The sequence below is a fragment of the Cucurbita maxima genome, unplaced genomic scaffold, assembly GCF_002738345.1.
Source record: "Cucurbita maxima cultivar Rimu unplaced genomic scaffold, Cmax_1.0 Cma_Scf00001, whole genome shotgun sequence".
Classification (NCBI taxonomy): Eukaryota; Viridiplantae; Streptophyta; class Magnoliopsida; order Cucurbitales; family Cucurbitaceae; genus Cucurbita; species Cucurbita maxima.
The window spans coordinates 6179099-6192799 of record NW_019272017.1 but is presented as its reverse complement, the minus strand read 5'-3'; the positions used below and the strand labels follow the sequence as shown (position 1 = coordinate 6192799).

Sequence of the window (13701 nt, the reverse complement as noted above, 5' to 3'; positions counted from 1 at the left end):
GTGAACCTTAATTCTCGCTGCGTTCAATCAAAAAAAAAAAAAAAAAACATCAACAGAAAGTAAAAAAGCGACAACAAAAACCAATCTCAACCGATGAATGTTCATCGACAACCATGAAATTACGAAGAAAAAGCTCAGTTAACCAAACGTCGTAAGATTTTACCCATTAGAATCTGATAAGCAGAGACCGGCTGTTGTGTTTTGGGATTTGGCGGAGGTCTGCAACTAGCACAACCCTAGGTTGATGAAACTGGAGAAGATCAAACCTATTTAAAACGCCCCTAATTTCCTTCCTCTCAATTGGGTGGGCCGTTTCTCGATCGGGATTGGGTTTTAACCGATTGGCCCACTAAGAGTTCTTCATATGGATTGGGCTTAAACTGTTCGGCCCACTACGCTGTTTAACTTCGTAAATTAATATTAGGACAAATTAGAAAAAATACCTTCCCAAGTCCTTTATTTAAAAAAAAAAAAAATACTCTTATTTATTCAAGTTACAATATTACCCTTAAATTTTAATACACAATAAATTTAAGGTAAAAAAATTATGAGTCTAATATTAAATAATTAGTAATACTATCTTAATATTTATTATATGTAATTATTTAATTTTTTGTTTCAATATTCAAAATAAGCATGAATATTTAACTCATATATATTAATTATCGGGCATATTAAAATACAAACATTAATGATTTCTAACATTTAAATTTCAATTATTTAATATGTATATTCATAAAACATCTTACATCCTAAAATTTTAAGTATATACATATATATATATATATATATATATATATATATATATATATATATATATTAAAGAAACTAAGGCCAACCAACGACAGCGTCTCTAAGACTAAAAGGCTCGACATATTAATGCGCTTTTCACCCTTATGAGTTTATGATTTTTTATAGTACATGTTCATGAGAGTTTAGTTTACAAACATTCTTCCAAATGATTTAGGGAAAAGCATAAGTAGATTCGCTTTTCAAGTTTGTTATCAAATCTCAAGGATAACTCTGAATAGGCGGTGTAAACTACCACATTCAAGTAGAGATAAGGACCGAGAGAATTTCATAAGGATCGAAAAGAATACCCACGACTAAGTTCATGATAAATTTAAACTGCATTCATTTGGGTAAAAAACAAGTGTTTTATGACGAAATGTAGAAACAAAAGAGAGAAGATTTGACACTCCACCCGAAATTCCATCGGAGATTTATGGACAAAAGGTTTCACATTTTGAGGCATCTCTAAAGAGAGTGTGATATTAACTCAATAACCTCAGTTACAAATAGTAATCTATAAACAACTATATTTCTAAGGCATTACTATTCTACACTTGGCAAGAATCAAACTTGCTTGATCACCCCTTGATGAAAGTGTATGTTTCCCTATTGGAATGAAAAAATAACCCCCAGAAAAGCCCACTTCCTTCCTTCCTTCCTTCCATCCATTATGAAGTGCACTGAAGAACACATCTCAAATATAATAACAAGACTCTACATTGCCATACCTCCATTCTTCTCAAACCAGATGGTCATTTGCATGTTTATTCACTTCATTAATGTCAGCTTATCTAAAGCTAGCTGCGGCAACTCTGTCCTGCAAATTGCAACCATTGAAGAATTAACACAAATTTAATACGATACCAAGGAAGTCGATCTTAAACGCTAAAGAAAATTCTTCACCTTCTGCGGTTCGTCCCTCAAATTATCTTATTTCGTACTTCTTCGAGTTTTTTCAGTATCTCTCCTGGAGTACGGTCCAGTTCGTCAGCAATCTTTCTCTGCATATCCAGAGGAAGGGTTGGGAACTGCTCGCACAGATCCCCATCAATCACATCCTGTAAAGATCCATCAAGATTTCGAAGAAAATTGGTTATGTTCTCAAATGAATAAAGTTGACTAATAGAGGAAAAATATGCATCAGTTGAGTAATGGCAGTGCAGGCCAAGACCACGTGATAGTAGAAATATCAGTATCGACTTAAAGAACAGCCAAGTACGGTTGAAGAGCACATTAATATAATCTACAATTATTCAAGCAATCAATCAAAAGCATCTAACATGAACTACACAGAAGGAATTTAAAAAACTTCAAATAAACAAGAATCAGGAGCAGCGAAGAATTTACCTTAACAGGAAAATAAGCTGATCTATAACCCATATGATCTCTTCCACATAAAGGTGGATGCTCCTGCCTCATATGCATCTCCAAGTGAGAAAAGAAATCAACATCATCACGGGAGGTGAAGGCGTGCAATGCTCCCAAGCTTCCCATCACTGTACCGTACAAAATGCATTCTCCACCCCCTGGAATCAAAGACGCCTTTTGCAGCGACGTGACCATGTCACCGATGTGGAATTGTATGATCTCCTCAACTTTGTTAGGGGCTCCATTAAGCTTTCCCTGCTCCCATTTTATCTTTCCTCCTGTTGGATCTTCTTCAATCTCATCTGAGACATCTTGTGGTAACCGCACAAAATAGATATTTCCAAACTTATCAGCACCAGCCATGGTGTCAAAATCCACATGATATGATGCCGTAATCCATCTAGGAACAGAATCATCTGCAAATATGTATAGTTGATTTTCATCCCGCCTATACTTGCAATAATGGAAGGACTGCAAAGCCAAATGAGAAAAAAGCTAGTGTCAACTGTCAAGTTAGCGCACACAACACAAAATAGGTGGAACATGCATGCAGTAATCTTCCTTGGATAGACACAATTGAAGCACAGATTAATATTATATTCAGGCATACCTCCTGAATGTCGCCAACATAAATTCGATCACGGTATGTCTGAATAGACACAATTGTATTCGGGAACAACTTATTTTCACATTTCCTAAGCAATCTTCTTTTCCCCAAATCATACAATCTGAGCACGGATCCTATTCCTGCAAGTAATCTTCCTTGGAACTGAGCTAAAGCGAGAGGAACACCTTCCACTTGTGTCTTGTGCAAAAGCTCAAGGGATTTTCCATCCTCCAGAAAACGATAAATATGAATATATCCAGCAACTAAACTCCGTTTAGGGAAAAACTGCAGCCCCTTTGCAGTGCCAACAGCTAAAAGGGTTCCATATTCCTTGTCGTGGAAATTCACAGTACAAACGCTGAATGCCGCTTCACTGTCTTGAAGCTCCAGCAGACAAGTTGTCGTGGCTGACCTAGGATCGAGAACTCGGATGCAAGAAACCCATTTTTCAGACTCTGCCTTTGGGTAACCATAATGCTCATCAGATAAAGGATCGTCCTTATCCTCATCATCTCCACCATTCTCCATTTGCTCCATTGAGCCATGTCCATTTTCCCCAACCCCTGCAGCCTCAAAGCATTCTTTTCTAGCAGCTTCTCGCTCTTCTGCAGTGAATGCTCCCTGATCACTCTCAATAACAACCAGTAGTTTTCTCCTAGGATGAAGCACAAATTTTCTTGGGGTGTACCTAAGAGGAATGACTGTTTCGTTAAATGTTTCTCCCAATCTCTCGATGGTAAAAACCCTCAAGAAACTGCCAGCCACAGCAACTACACCTTCTGCACACTGATCCGATGAAAATGAGGAGGCATATTCAAGAGTTTCATATGATAGTGGCGTCAATAGAAAATGCCCTTGATGAATATATCCAAGCCAAGGTCTACTTGAGAGGCAAAGAATTGCACGCCTCCCCCTCAAAACAACAGAAAATAGTTTCGGTGCTCTTAGTCCTAAGAACCGGGATCGGGAATCAGAAAGCTGGCCTGTCACCATATCCACTACTGTTCTGAATAAAACCCCAGAATGCAATGCAGCATTTAGGAAAAGGCTAGCAGGATGATCTGCACCATCCTCCCCACCAACTGATGCCAACACTTCAAGAAATAGGAGAGACTCTGGAGCTGCAGAAACACTTTGCACACTTAAAATCTGCATACAGTCATCAGGATCCAATGATAGAATTCGTATCGTGTTGTCATAAGAACCAACTGCTAGGAAACGTGAACGCTGTCTTCCTTCAGGTACAGGGGCAATGTCCAAGCAAGCCACATCTCCAGACATTTCATGCTTCTCCACCTCTATTAACTGACCAGTCATGTCCATCTCAAAATAAATAAGCTCACCCCCACTCAGGGCAATCACCACTTGAAGCCTATTAGAACCGACCTTAACAATGGTCCTCTTGCCCGAAGTTCTCCATTCATTAATACGCCCATCTTCCCTAATATGCCTAATACCGTTAGGATGGACTTGCATGAGAGAATCATCGCCTATCAAAGAAACAGCAAGGGAAGGGGTCGTGTCAAGAAACCCACTATCACTAACCTCTTCAACTGTCTCACCAATAGAAAGAACAAGCGTTGCATTAACAAATGACACAACAATGTATGCATCAAACTCATCATTGATGTTCTTTTTCACAGTCCAAACAGCACTAGGAACACCAGGAAGTTCTGACACAGCCATTTCACTGATGGCCAAACCAGGTCTCAATATTCGCAAAGATGATCGAGGACCACACCCACAGAGAGTAAATATCTGGGGTGTTTCCTCCTCAAAAAGATTAACAATTTTCATGTCCATTATAGGCATTAAGCTCTCAACTTGATCAATCCTAACAAGATTTTTAAGTCTCCTAGGCTGGAAAAAGACAGGCTGAAAACCTTCTTCAGTTTCCATCAGAGTAGCCGACGAAGACTCAACATCAGCATCATCCCCAATGGATTGAAACTGGTATAGCGAGTGATTTCCAAATTCTGAGGCAGCAAATAGAAATCCTGATTTCAGCACACACATTGAAGCTGTAACTGCAATTGTATCAAAATACTTGATCTTCAGTTCTTTGACACTGTCATTGTTGTGTTCCAAGGTAACCTTAAATATATCTCCATACTCTGTCTGTAAAAGAAAGAAAAACATTGTTTTTTGCTTATGCATTGCTGCTGAAACTATAAGCACACCACGTTCAGCAGGTAAGTCTGCACGTCTAGGAATGACCGCTCTCACATCTGGATGTCCCTGATTCTTATAAATCACAAAATTTTCAGCACAGACTAACACTCCACTAGGACCATCCCCGCCTCCAGGGACAGTAACAAGCATATTAGCACCATTATCAACAGGTTCTGACCACTTCCTAGAGACGTGATTGAGACCGAGATCAAGTTCATAAAATGTCAAATGCTTCTGGGCCTCGCTTGCTGCCACCCCCGTAGCATCCTGATCTGCCTCCGAGTAATCCAACTCAATAGCAGCAAATATAGGATTGTCAAATCCACAATCAACTCCACAAATTGAATAGACTATCGTATGCGACTTGTGAGCCTCCAATGGCGAAGAAATAGTAAGCCTCGCTGCGGTATCTCTGTTCAAAACGTAAACAAGCTTCTGCTTCTCACATGCCCCAATCATAACAGCCCTTCCTTTGGGATCAACAGCCAAAAACTGCCCCGGAACAATCCGGCGACAACCAGACTTCCCAAAAGTCTCCTGATGTATCTTGTCAAACACATTTTTATCCTTATTGTACTCCAGAATGACAATTCGACCCGAATCAGACCCAACAACAATATAATCTTTGAGAGCCCCAGTAAGCCTGAATTGAGCTAAAGACCTAATAGCACCAAAGATTTCAACAGAAAGAAGAGTTTGGATCTTACCACTATCATCTGGACGAATGAGATCCAGGACCTTCCCTCTGGCCACAACTATCTCCTGCGTCTTCCCACCGGAGAAATTCCCATTTATAGCAAAAACAATCCCGGTAGCTCGTTGCAAAGTGAGGTTATATAGGTACATAGCTCAAACAATTGCAAGCGGGTGCACTCAACTTTGTCGACCGAAATGAGTCTTAGGGATTAAGGTAAAGAAATGGCGGTTCTAAATGGTATCAGCAGAACTTGGCCATGAAGATGAAGGTGACGAGAGGCCTTTTGTGTATGGGAGTTGGTGGTGTAAACCCCTGAAAATGGAAAAAAAAAAAAGCGTCAAAATTGCGAAAATTTGAGTGCAGTATAAACCCTAGTCCGATTGAAGGAGACGGTGAGCGCGGCAAACAGATCTGGGCTAATTCCCGGCTTCGTTCAAATCTAACGGCTCAGATTCTGAAATCAATGATCAAGTTTATGAATGCGTGATGCACAGGATTACTGAAGGGCCCTTAGCTATAAAGAAAAATATTTTTAGATTATTAAGGGGTAGTTTATTGCTAAAATATAATAAAATTTAAATGCATAAAAATTTAGTATTAAATGCTTGTGTATATAAATATTTTATTTATTTACTTTTGATAGGCTATTTATAAATTAATTATTCCCAGTCAACTATTCTCTTTTAAATATTAAATATTCTATTATTTTACAAACTATTGTTAATTATTCCATTAATCTTACTTAATGAAATATTATGATTTATGAATGGATCACTAAATCCACTAACAATTTTTAGTTAATCACTAAGGAAGGGATCCACCCAAACCAATTCATTACCATCTAAATCCATTTGCCTATAAAACTAGCAATTTAGAGATTCTCATGTTCATATGCTATCCCCTTTGAGAACACATGGCCAACCTCCATTTTGATTCTTTACTAATCAAGGTCTTAGCTTATTTTCTCTCCTTCACGATCATCGTCAACTTCTCGTCCTCCACTCGAACCTTTGAAAACCCAGTTCGAAACCGCCACCATAGCCATCATAAGCTTTCGTTTTTAATGAGAGATGTGTTCAATTCAACTTCTCGCTCCTCTACATCCAAGTCCCTAGCAAACACCAAAACAACGACTAATCAATTACCATTTTCAAAACCCTTGGGGTTTTTTCTCCCCAGTAGAGGAATTCCTATACCTGAAGTCTACACCACGACGACGACATCTCCTACTACTGAAATATCTGCTCAAACATCTGATCTATCCACAATTGGAATATCGTTTCCTGTTAGAGCGATTCTCCAAGAGTTAGAGTACGGAATTGTGAGAGAGATTGATGAAGAGTTGTTCAGAACTTCGAATCGTAAATCACATGTAGTTGTTGGGAGAATAAAAGGGTTGTATGTAGAAAACAACGAAAATAGTGGTGAGCCTATGATAGCTATGAGGGTGTATCTTGGTAAGGGTGAGATTAAAGATGGGTTAAAAATGTTTGGCGTGTATAAGAGTAATCACGTGAAAGAGTCTCATATTACGATAATCGGTGGCATGGGCATGTACCTTGGTGCCAATGGATATGCAACTTTGAAGAAATCATTTAGAACAAGGTTCGGAGCAAATTATAACAAGTTCATAGAGTTGAATGTTTACTTGAGCAAATAGTGTATTTGGTGGCATGGGGGCATTTTGGTAATTATGTTAAGTGATTATTTTTAACGGAAAAAACTACCATTAATAATAAGAAATCTAGTTATTTTAAATTTTTGTAATTTTGTTGAAGTTTAGAATTGTGCATGAATTATTTAAAACACGTGTCAACTCAATCATAATTTAAACAAACGAAACATAACAATTTTAAAATGAAAAATTATATTTAAAAAGATTAAAAAAAAAAAAAAAGTTAATAAACACATTGTAAATTCAACTTTTTTTTGTTAAATTAAAACACCATAGTATAATATATTATAATTTTATATGATATATTAAATTTTGTACTTAAAAATAATTTAGTTTCCAATTCACCTCGAAAGTAATTTTAAAATGTGCAAAATATATTTTAATGTGATTTATTAATACTTTTCAACCATAAAGTTTTTTTCCTCTTCAAAACATTAATGATAATTCATTTTCCAACTTAATTCTATTAATAAAATGTACAATAATATGTTATAATTTAAAATATAATATAATGTTATACCTGAATTTTTAACGTAAATATTACAATCACATATCAAAATTGAAAATAACATAATTACCAAATAACCCTCCATACAAATTAAGAATTTTTTTATATATATAAAAGTGAGGTGAAAATAGGAGAATATATTTTTGGTAACTTGGTGCATGGTAAATACTCAACACACTCCGACTATTATTTTACGATCTCTCATAATTAGTATTTTTGGATTCAACGTTCACAAGCTTGCAAGTTAAAGCAAATCTTCAACTCACTCCACCTACTCTCTTGTTCTCGAGTAATTGATATATTTTTCGTAGCTTATTTAGGTTTGGGTATCGTTAATTGAGAAGTTTGAACAAATCCATTTTCCACCCAACACAAACTTTGATGGAGGTTTAGGTGGGATTAGAACCAAAAACCAACTCCATTTTATGTTTAATCATTAATTACCAGCTCCAATAAACTGCCTTCAACTTCGAATAATATAAAACCCCACAAGCCTTCACCTTCTTCTTCATCCAAATCTTTCAAACCTCAATCAAATTCTCTTCTCTGAAAGAACACAAAAGAAAATGGCTAAAATTCCTCTCTTTTTCTTCGTCTTTTTGTGCCTGGGTTTCAGTAGTCTCAGATCTTCCACATCTGCCAGACTTTTGATGGATGACGAAGTCGACGCCGAGTCTCTGCCTCAACCGGCGGCGGTTGCTCCTCCTCTCTCCACCATCCCTGCACCGGCTGCCACTTCGCCGGCAACCCAGGTTTCCATCAATGCCACTACGTTTACCCACTTTTTTTTTTTTTTTTTTTTTGGGTTAAATTAATAAAAAATATGAAATTTTGCATTTTTGTTTGATAATAGCCATTAATACTTTAATATTTCATTAATACCTTTAAATAATTTTCAAAACTTTAAAAATTACTTTAAATTTTTTAAAAACATTTCTTACACATTAATATCCTTAATTTTTTAGAAAATAAGTTTTAAAAAGTTTCTTTTTTAAAGAAAAATATTTTATCGGTAGATAGATAGAGGTTTAATATATTAAAAATTAATTTTTATAAAGATTTAAGAATATTAATATTAATCTTAAAAAATTAAAATAAGATAAATATGTTTTTAAACTTTTAGAAATGTATATATATTAATATTTAAACTTTTGAAAATTTATGGACATTTTTTTAATAAATACAAATTTTAATGTTTTATGAGTATTTTTATTAATTTAATTTTTTCTTTTCTAATTAAATACTTATGAGAGTTTCAAAATTGTAATTTTTATGAAGAATATCTTCTAATTGGTGTTACTTTCAATTGTATTTTATTCAGGTGGGAATAACTACGCTACCGTCGACCACGGGGAGCCAGATTCCGGCAACCACTCCAACTCCGGCCGCCACCAACGACGAGGAAGATGACGACACCGCAGTACCCCAAACCAACCCACCAGTAGCAGCAGCAAACAATCAAGGGCCAACGGACGATGATAAAGAAGATGACAATTCAGCTACTCCAGCCGCCGCTGTCACCACATCAACACCTCCAACTAAGCCCCTTCCGGCTGCGGCGGCGGCGGTGGGGGTAACGGGCACCGAACCAATTTCATTTTACATGCACGACATCCTGGGAGGGTCCCATCCATCCGCCAGAGTAGTGACCGGAGTCATCGCGAATTCCGACGACAGTGGCCTCGCATTTTCAAAGCCCAACGACAACTTATTCCCAATCCAAGGAACACTTCCGTTACTCAACAACGACAACCTTAAAAACATCATCAACAACAACAACAACCTCCCTTTCCTTGCCGGCTTCAACGGCGCCTCCCAAGGGAACAACTTGCTCCTCCAAAACAGCGCCAACAACGGCATCCTCAACGGCGATGATGACAGCCAGCCCTTTGTCACTGCCGGCCAGCTCCCATCTAGAGTCACCCTTCAGCAGCTCATGTTCGGCTCCGTCACCGTGGTCGACGACGAGCTGACCGAAAGCCACGAGCTGGGGTCAGCTGTGGTGGGGCGTGCGCAAGGTTTTTACTTGGCTAGCTCGTTGGATGGGACTAGTCAAACTGTGGCTCTGACGGCTTTGTTTCACGGCGGTGGGCATGAGCACGTGGCTGAGGATAGTATAAGCTTCTTTGGGGTTCATCGGACGGCAGCGAAGGACTCGCAGATTGCGGTGGTAGGAGGGACGGGGAAGTATGAGAATGCTAGAGGGTATGCAACGGTGGAGATGCTTCATCATGAAGTGGATCAGCACACAACGGACGGTGTGGATACTATTGTTCATTTTAGTGTTTATCTCTCGGAGTGATTTGGGATTTGAGGTTTGCTGTTTGGTTGTCGTGTTTATGTATTTTAATGAAATGTTATGTTATGGTGTTTTAATTAATATCAAATTTAATGACAAAGTTTGCTTTTAATTTGTTTTTTCTCCTTCGGGGTCGTTCCCATTCTCCAATCGATGTGGGACTCCCAGTTCCTCCCAAACCAGTGGGATCTCATAGCCCTCCACCCTCTTTCGAGACCAGGTCCTCATTGACACTCGTTCCCTTCTCCAATCGATGTGGGACTCTCAATCTATCTTCTTTCGGGGCTTAACCTCCTCGCTGACACATCACTCAGTGTCGGGCTTTAATATCATTTATAATAGCCCAAGCGCACCGTTAGCAGATATTGATATTGTGCTCTTTGAGTTTTCTCTTTCGGGATTCCCTCAAAGTTTTTAAACCGCGTCTGCTAGGAAAAGGTTTTCACACTTTTATAAAGTGTGTTTCGCTCTCCGCTTCAACCTATATGGGATCTCACAAGATGTTTCCACCCTCTTATGGTCCGACCCTGCAAAAAATTGAAATCGACCCATTTACTCGAAATCTCTAAATCAAATCAATTTCAGCACCACCAAAGCTCTATTACAATCTTTTTCTCCCCAATCAGCGATAATGTTTCTAAATAGATGTGGGCTGATTTTCGGATCATATTCGAAGGTCAAAATATGCAGATTTTCTTCCTTCTTGTTCTTGTTCTTAATATTTAAATTATTTTTGTGCGGTATATGGGTGGGGTGGGCTGAAAATGAAACGATGCACACACCTGTATGGCTAATTCGAAGCCCCATATAGAAAATTCCTTTTTCTATACTTTTTCTTGAGAGGAATCCCCTGCATCTTATCGATCAAATCTCTCGAGATGCCAAATTCCTGTCTGAGGGCTATGGAATTCTTGTCCTCTTCCTATCATTTCACCGTCCCGCCATGGGAATTGATACCACATAACTTAAATATATACCCAAATTCCCGCACTCACTCCTCACTCACATCCTCTGTTTCTTCTGTGATTTCCCGTTTCAAAGCTCCCCACCTGCCCCTTCGATCAGAAAATGGCCATTGAGGTTGTTGTCAAGGCTGCTACTGGTGCCCCCGATGTTCTTGGAGACTGTATGTTCTTCTTTCCCCTTTTTTTTTTCATCTTCTCAGCAAAATTTTGTTTGATTTTTGTTTTCCCTTTGTTGTAGGCCCTTTCTGCCACAGGGTTCTTTTAACTTTAGAGGAGAAGAAAGTTGCTTATAAATTGCTTCTTGTCAATCTCTCCGACAAACCCAGTTGGTAATATCTCGAAATTTGGGTTGAAAGCAAATGGGATTGTGTGTTGATTGTTGATGATTTTGGCAGGTTCTTGGAAGTGAGCCCAGAAGGGAAGGTGCCTGTTGTGAAGTTTGATGGCAAATGGGTTCCTGATTCTGATGTCATTGTGGGGATTCTTGAGGAGAAGTATCCAGACCCTTCTCTTGTTACTCCTCCTCAATTTTCTTCTGTGTAAGTTTGTGCCTTATTCAAGATGGGGGAGAACGAAATATTTTTATAAGAGTGCAGTGGAACCTCTTCCTAGCTAGGCGTTTTAAAACATTGTAAAAAGGAAAAGTCTAAAGAGGACAATATGTGGTGGTAGTTAGCTTGGACCGTTGCATTTAGTATCAGCGCCAAACACCGGGCGGTGTGTTGGCAAGAGCGCTGGCCCCCTAAAGGGGTGGATTGTGAGATCCCGCATTGGTTGGAGTGGGAAATGAAACATTCCTTACAAGGGTAAAAAAACCTCTCCTTAGCAAACTTTTAAAATCTTGAGGAAAAGCTGAAAAGGAAAAGTCAAAAAACGACAATATTTGCGAGCGGTTGGCTTGAGCTGTTACATTAACTCTGAGATACCGCATCGACGGGGGAGGAGAACGAAGTATTCCTTCTAAATGTGTAGAAACCTCTCTCTAATACATGCGTTTTAAAAACCTTGAAGGTAAGCCTGAAAGGGAAAGCCCAAAGAATTGCTAACGATGGGCTTCGGCCTTTATGTGCCATTACGAAGCGTATGCCTTATTTTTCTTAATAGTATTGCCCAATTCAGTACTCGGACATGGCATTGGCCAATTGTGTTACCTCATGATTTGGTTCTGAGTCTCTGATACAAATATCCTCTTCTTTACTTGGGCTCACAGGGGATCAAAGATAAACGGTGCTTTTGTAAAATTCTTGTTGAGCAAGGACCCCACTGATGGTTCAGAGCAGGCTTTGCTTGAAGAGTTGAAGGCGTTGGATGAGCATCTTAAGGCTCATGTATGTGTGTGTATTATATGAACAACTACATTAAAATGTTTATGGTTTGACCCTTCTCATTTTTGGCAATGCCCAATGGTGTCAGGGTCCTTATGTTGCTGGGGAAAAAGTAACTGCTGTTGATTTGAGTCTGGCACCAAAGTTGTACCATATTGATATTGAAAAAGTAACTGCTGTTGATTTGAGTCTGGCACCAAAATTGTACCATATTGATATTGCTCTTGGCCATTTCAAGAAGTGGGTTTTCCCCGAAAACTTATCGAGTTTATCCGCATACAAAAAGGTACGATTTAGTCAACACTGGCGTTAGATAGCTTGTCGTGAATACTTTTGATACATTACCCACTTCGATTCATCTACATATTGGATTCACTTAGTTCATCTCCCGTATTGACACATGAATCATCTTAATTCATATATGAGAATTAGTATCGATATGTCTATATAAAGGTTTGTCTAGCATTGTTGTGAGAGGTGGAGCTAGTATCGTTTTGCATTTAGTTCTCCAAGTGAGATTTTGTAGTGTGAGAAATACACTTATAAACACTTTGATCATAGTGATTGGCTACCATCCGTGGATGTGGGGAATTTCTTCTCTCAAAACTACGTAAATCTTTGTGTTTCTTTGATTATTTATGTTTGTGGGTGTGGGTGTGGGTGTGTGAGTGCAATCGATCTTGTTTCCGCTTCTGCTACAACAAGCTTTCCTAGGATAAAATTTGTTCTTATGTTAAGTGTAGATGAACGGGTTCAATGAAACTACTCCCCTTAGTTTGTTCATCTAGTTTCTTGGAGTTGGAAACTATCAGGTTCGACATATGTTCGATCATAATAAAGAAAAGAGAAGTATTCAAACTCAAATATTTGAGCCCGAGAAAACTAAAGGGACCAAAAATGTAAATTTTTCTAGTGAATTAGCTTGAATTGGGAAAGCATACAATGGTCGGTTTGTTTGTTGTGCAGTTGCTTTTCGCTCGAGAATCGTTCGTGAAGACGAAGGCTGTCCCAGAACATGTAATTGCTGGTTGGGAGACCAAGGTGAATGCTGCTTGAACCAGGACATGTTTTCATCCCAAGTTATGAACAGCACTGGACGTTGGTTGTCCTGTTTTCCTATGCCTCGATACAACTGTATCACTGTGACTCAATAAAATGGTGTATTAGCACTTTACTTTGCCTCATCATTGACGGTACTTATATTATATCACTATGTCTCAATAAAATGGGGTATTTTTCTCCCCCGCCCTTATGTAAATACTCTCGACCGTCGCTTGAGTTCAGCTCTATGAA

General features: G+C 38.5%; 5 protein-coding genes across 6 annotated transcripts in view; 3 read left to right on the top strand and 2 right to left on the bottom strand.

Moving 5' to 3' along the window:
• Positions 1–263, bottom strand: part of LOC111488270 (60S ribosomal protein L35) — a 1885-nt gene extending 1622 nt beyond the window's left edge. The window contains exon 1 of the mRNA XM_023135971.1: positions 164–263. Coding sequence (XP_022991739.1) covers positions 164–167 — 4 coding nt within the window. The 5' untranslated portion in view covers positions 168–263. The remainder of the gene's footprint in view (positions 1–163) is intronic.
• A 908-nt stretch (positions 264–1171) lies between these two features.
• Positions 1172–6069, bottom strand: LOC111476843 (spliceosome-associated protein 130 A-like). The gene is made up of 4 exons (XM_023120678.1): positions 2771–6069; positions 2140–2631; positions 1696–1850; positions 1172–1609 (listed from the first exon to the last, which is right to left on the bottom strand). Exons 1-3 carry the CDS (start codon positions 5783–5785, stop codon positions 1713–1715), a joined length of 3645 nt encoding a protein of 1214 aa, XP_022976446.1. The 5' UTR covers positions 5786–6069; the 3' UTR covers positions 1172–1609; positions 1696–1712.
• A 480-nt stretch (positions 6070–6549) lies between these two features.
• Positions 6550–7296, top strand: LOC111487107 (dirigent protein 10-like). Its single transcript, XM_023134352.1, has one exon. It carries the CDS (start codon positions 6550–6552, stop codon positions 7294–7296), a length of 747 nt encoding a protein of 248 aa, XP_022990120.1.
• A 1049-nt stretch (positions 7297–8345) lies between these two features.
• On the top strand, positions 8346–10180 carry LOC111476852 (dirigent protein 24-like). The gene is made up of 2 exons (XM_023120690.1): positions 8346–8571; positions 9141–10180. The coding sequence occupies exons 1-2, from the start codon at positions 8386–8388 to the stop codon at positions 10119–10121; spliced, it is 1167 nt and encodes a 388-aa protein (XP_022976458.1). The 5' UTR covers positions 8346–8385; the 3' UTR covers positions 10122–10180.
• A 765-nt stretch (positions 10181–10945) lies between these two features.
• LOC111476861 (glutathione S-transferase DHAR2-like) lies at positions 10946–13666 on the top strand. 2 transcript variants are annotated; one of them, XM_023120709.1, is made up of 7 exons: positions 10946–11244; positions 11322–11412; positions 11479–11622; positions 12294–12411; positions 12497–12553; positions 12611–12694; positions 13375–13666. In XM_023120709.1, exons 1-7 carry the CDS (start codon positions 11187–11189, stop codon positions 13462–13464), a joined length of 642 nt encoding a protein of 213 aa, XP_022976477.1. In that variant the 5' UTR covers positions 10946–11186; the 3' UTR covers positions 13465–13666. The 2 variants fall into 2 exon arrangements, with proteins under 2 accessions (XP_022976477.1, XP_022976471.1); XM_023120703.1 differs by having other exon boundaries at positions 10948–11244; positions 12497–12694.
• The last annotated feature ends 35 nt before the right edge of the window (positions 13667–13701 follow it).

Bases quoted from the DNA above. Each gene is read 5' to 3' on its own strand.
- LOC111487107 (XM_023134352.1), top strand. From the start codon at position 6,550: ATGGCCAACCTCCATTTTGATTCTTTACTAATCAAGGTCTTAGCTTAT.
- LOC111476861 (XM_023120703.1), top strand. From the start codon at position 11,187: ATGGCCATTGAGGTTGTTGTCAAGGCTGCTACTGGTGCCCCCGATGTT. The intron at 11,413-11,478 runs GTAATATCTCGA...TGATTTTGGCAG, and splicing joins CTCTCCGACAAACCCAGTTG to GTTCTTGGAAGTGAGCCCAG. The intron at 12,412-12,496 runs GTATGTGTGTGT...CAATGGTGTCAG, and splicing joins ATGAGCATCTTAAGGCTCAT to GGTCCTTATGTTGCTGGGGA.
- LOC111476852 (XM_023120690.1), top strand. From the start codon at position 8,386: ATGGCTAAAATTCCTCTCTTTTTCTTCGTCTTTTTGTGCCTGGGTTTC. The intron at 8,572-9,140 runs GTTTCCATCAAT...TATTTTATTCAG, and splicing joins CCACTTCGCCGGCAACCCAG to GTGGGAATAACTACGCTACC.
- LOC111476843 (XM_023120678.1), bottom strand. From the start codon at position 5,785: ATGTACCTATATAACCTCACTTTGCAACGAGCTACCGGGATTGTTTTT. The intron at 2,632-2,770 runs GTATGCCTGAAT...TTGGCTTTGCAG, and splicing joins ATGTTGGCGACATTCAGGAG to TCCTTCCATTATTGCAAGTA. The intron at 1,851-2,139 runs GTAAATTCTTCG...GGATCTTTACAG, and splicing joins CAGCTTATTTTCCTGTTAAG to GATGTGATTGATGGGGATCT.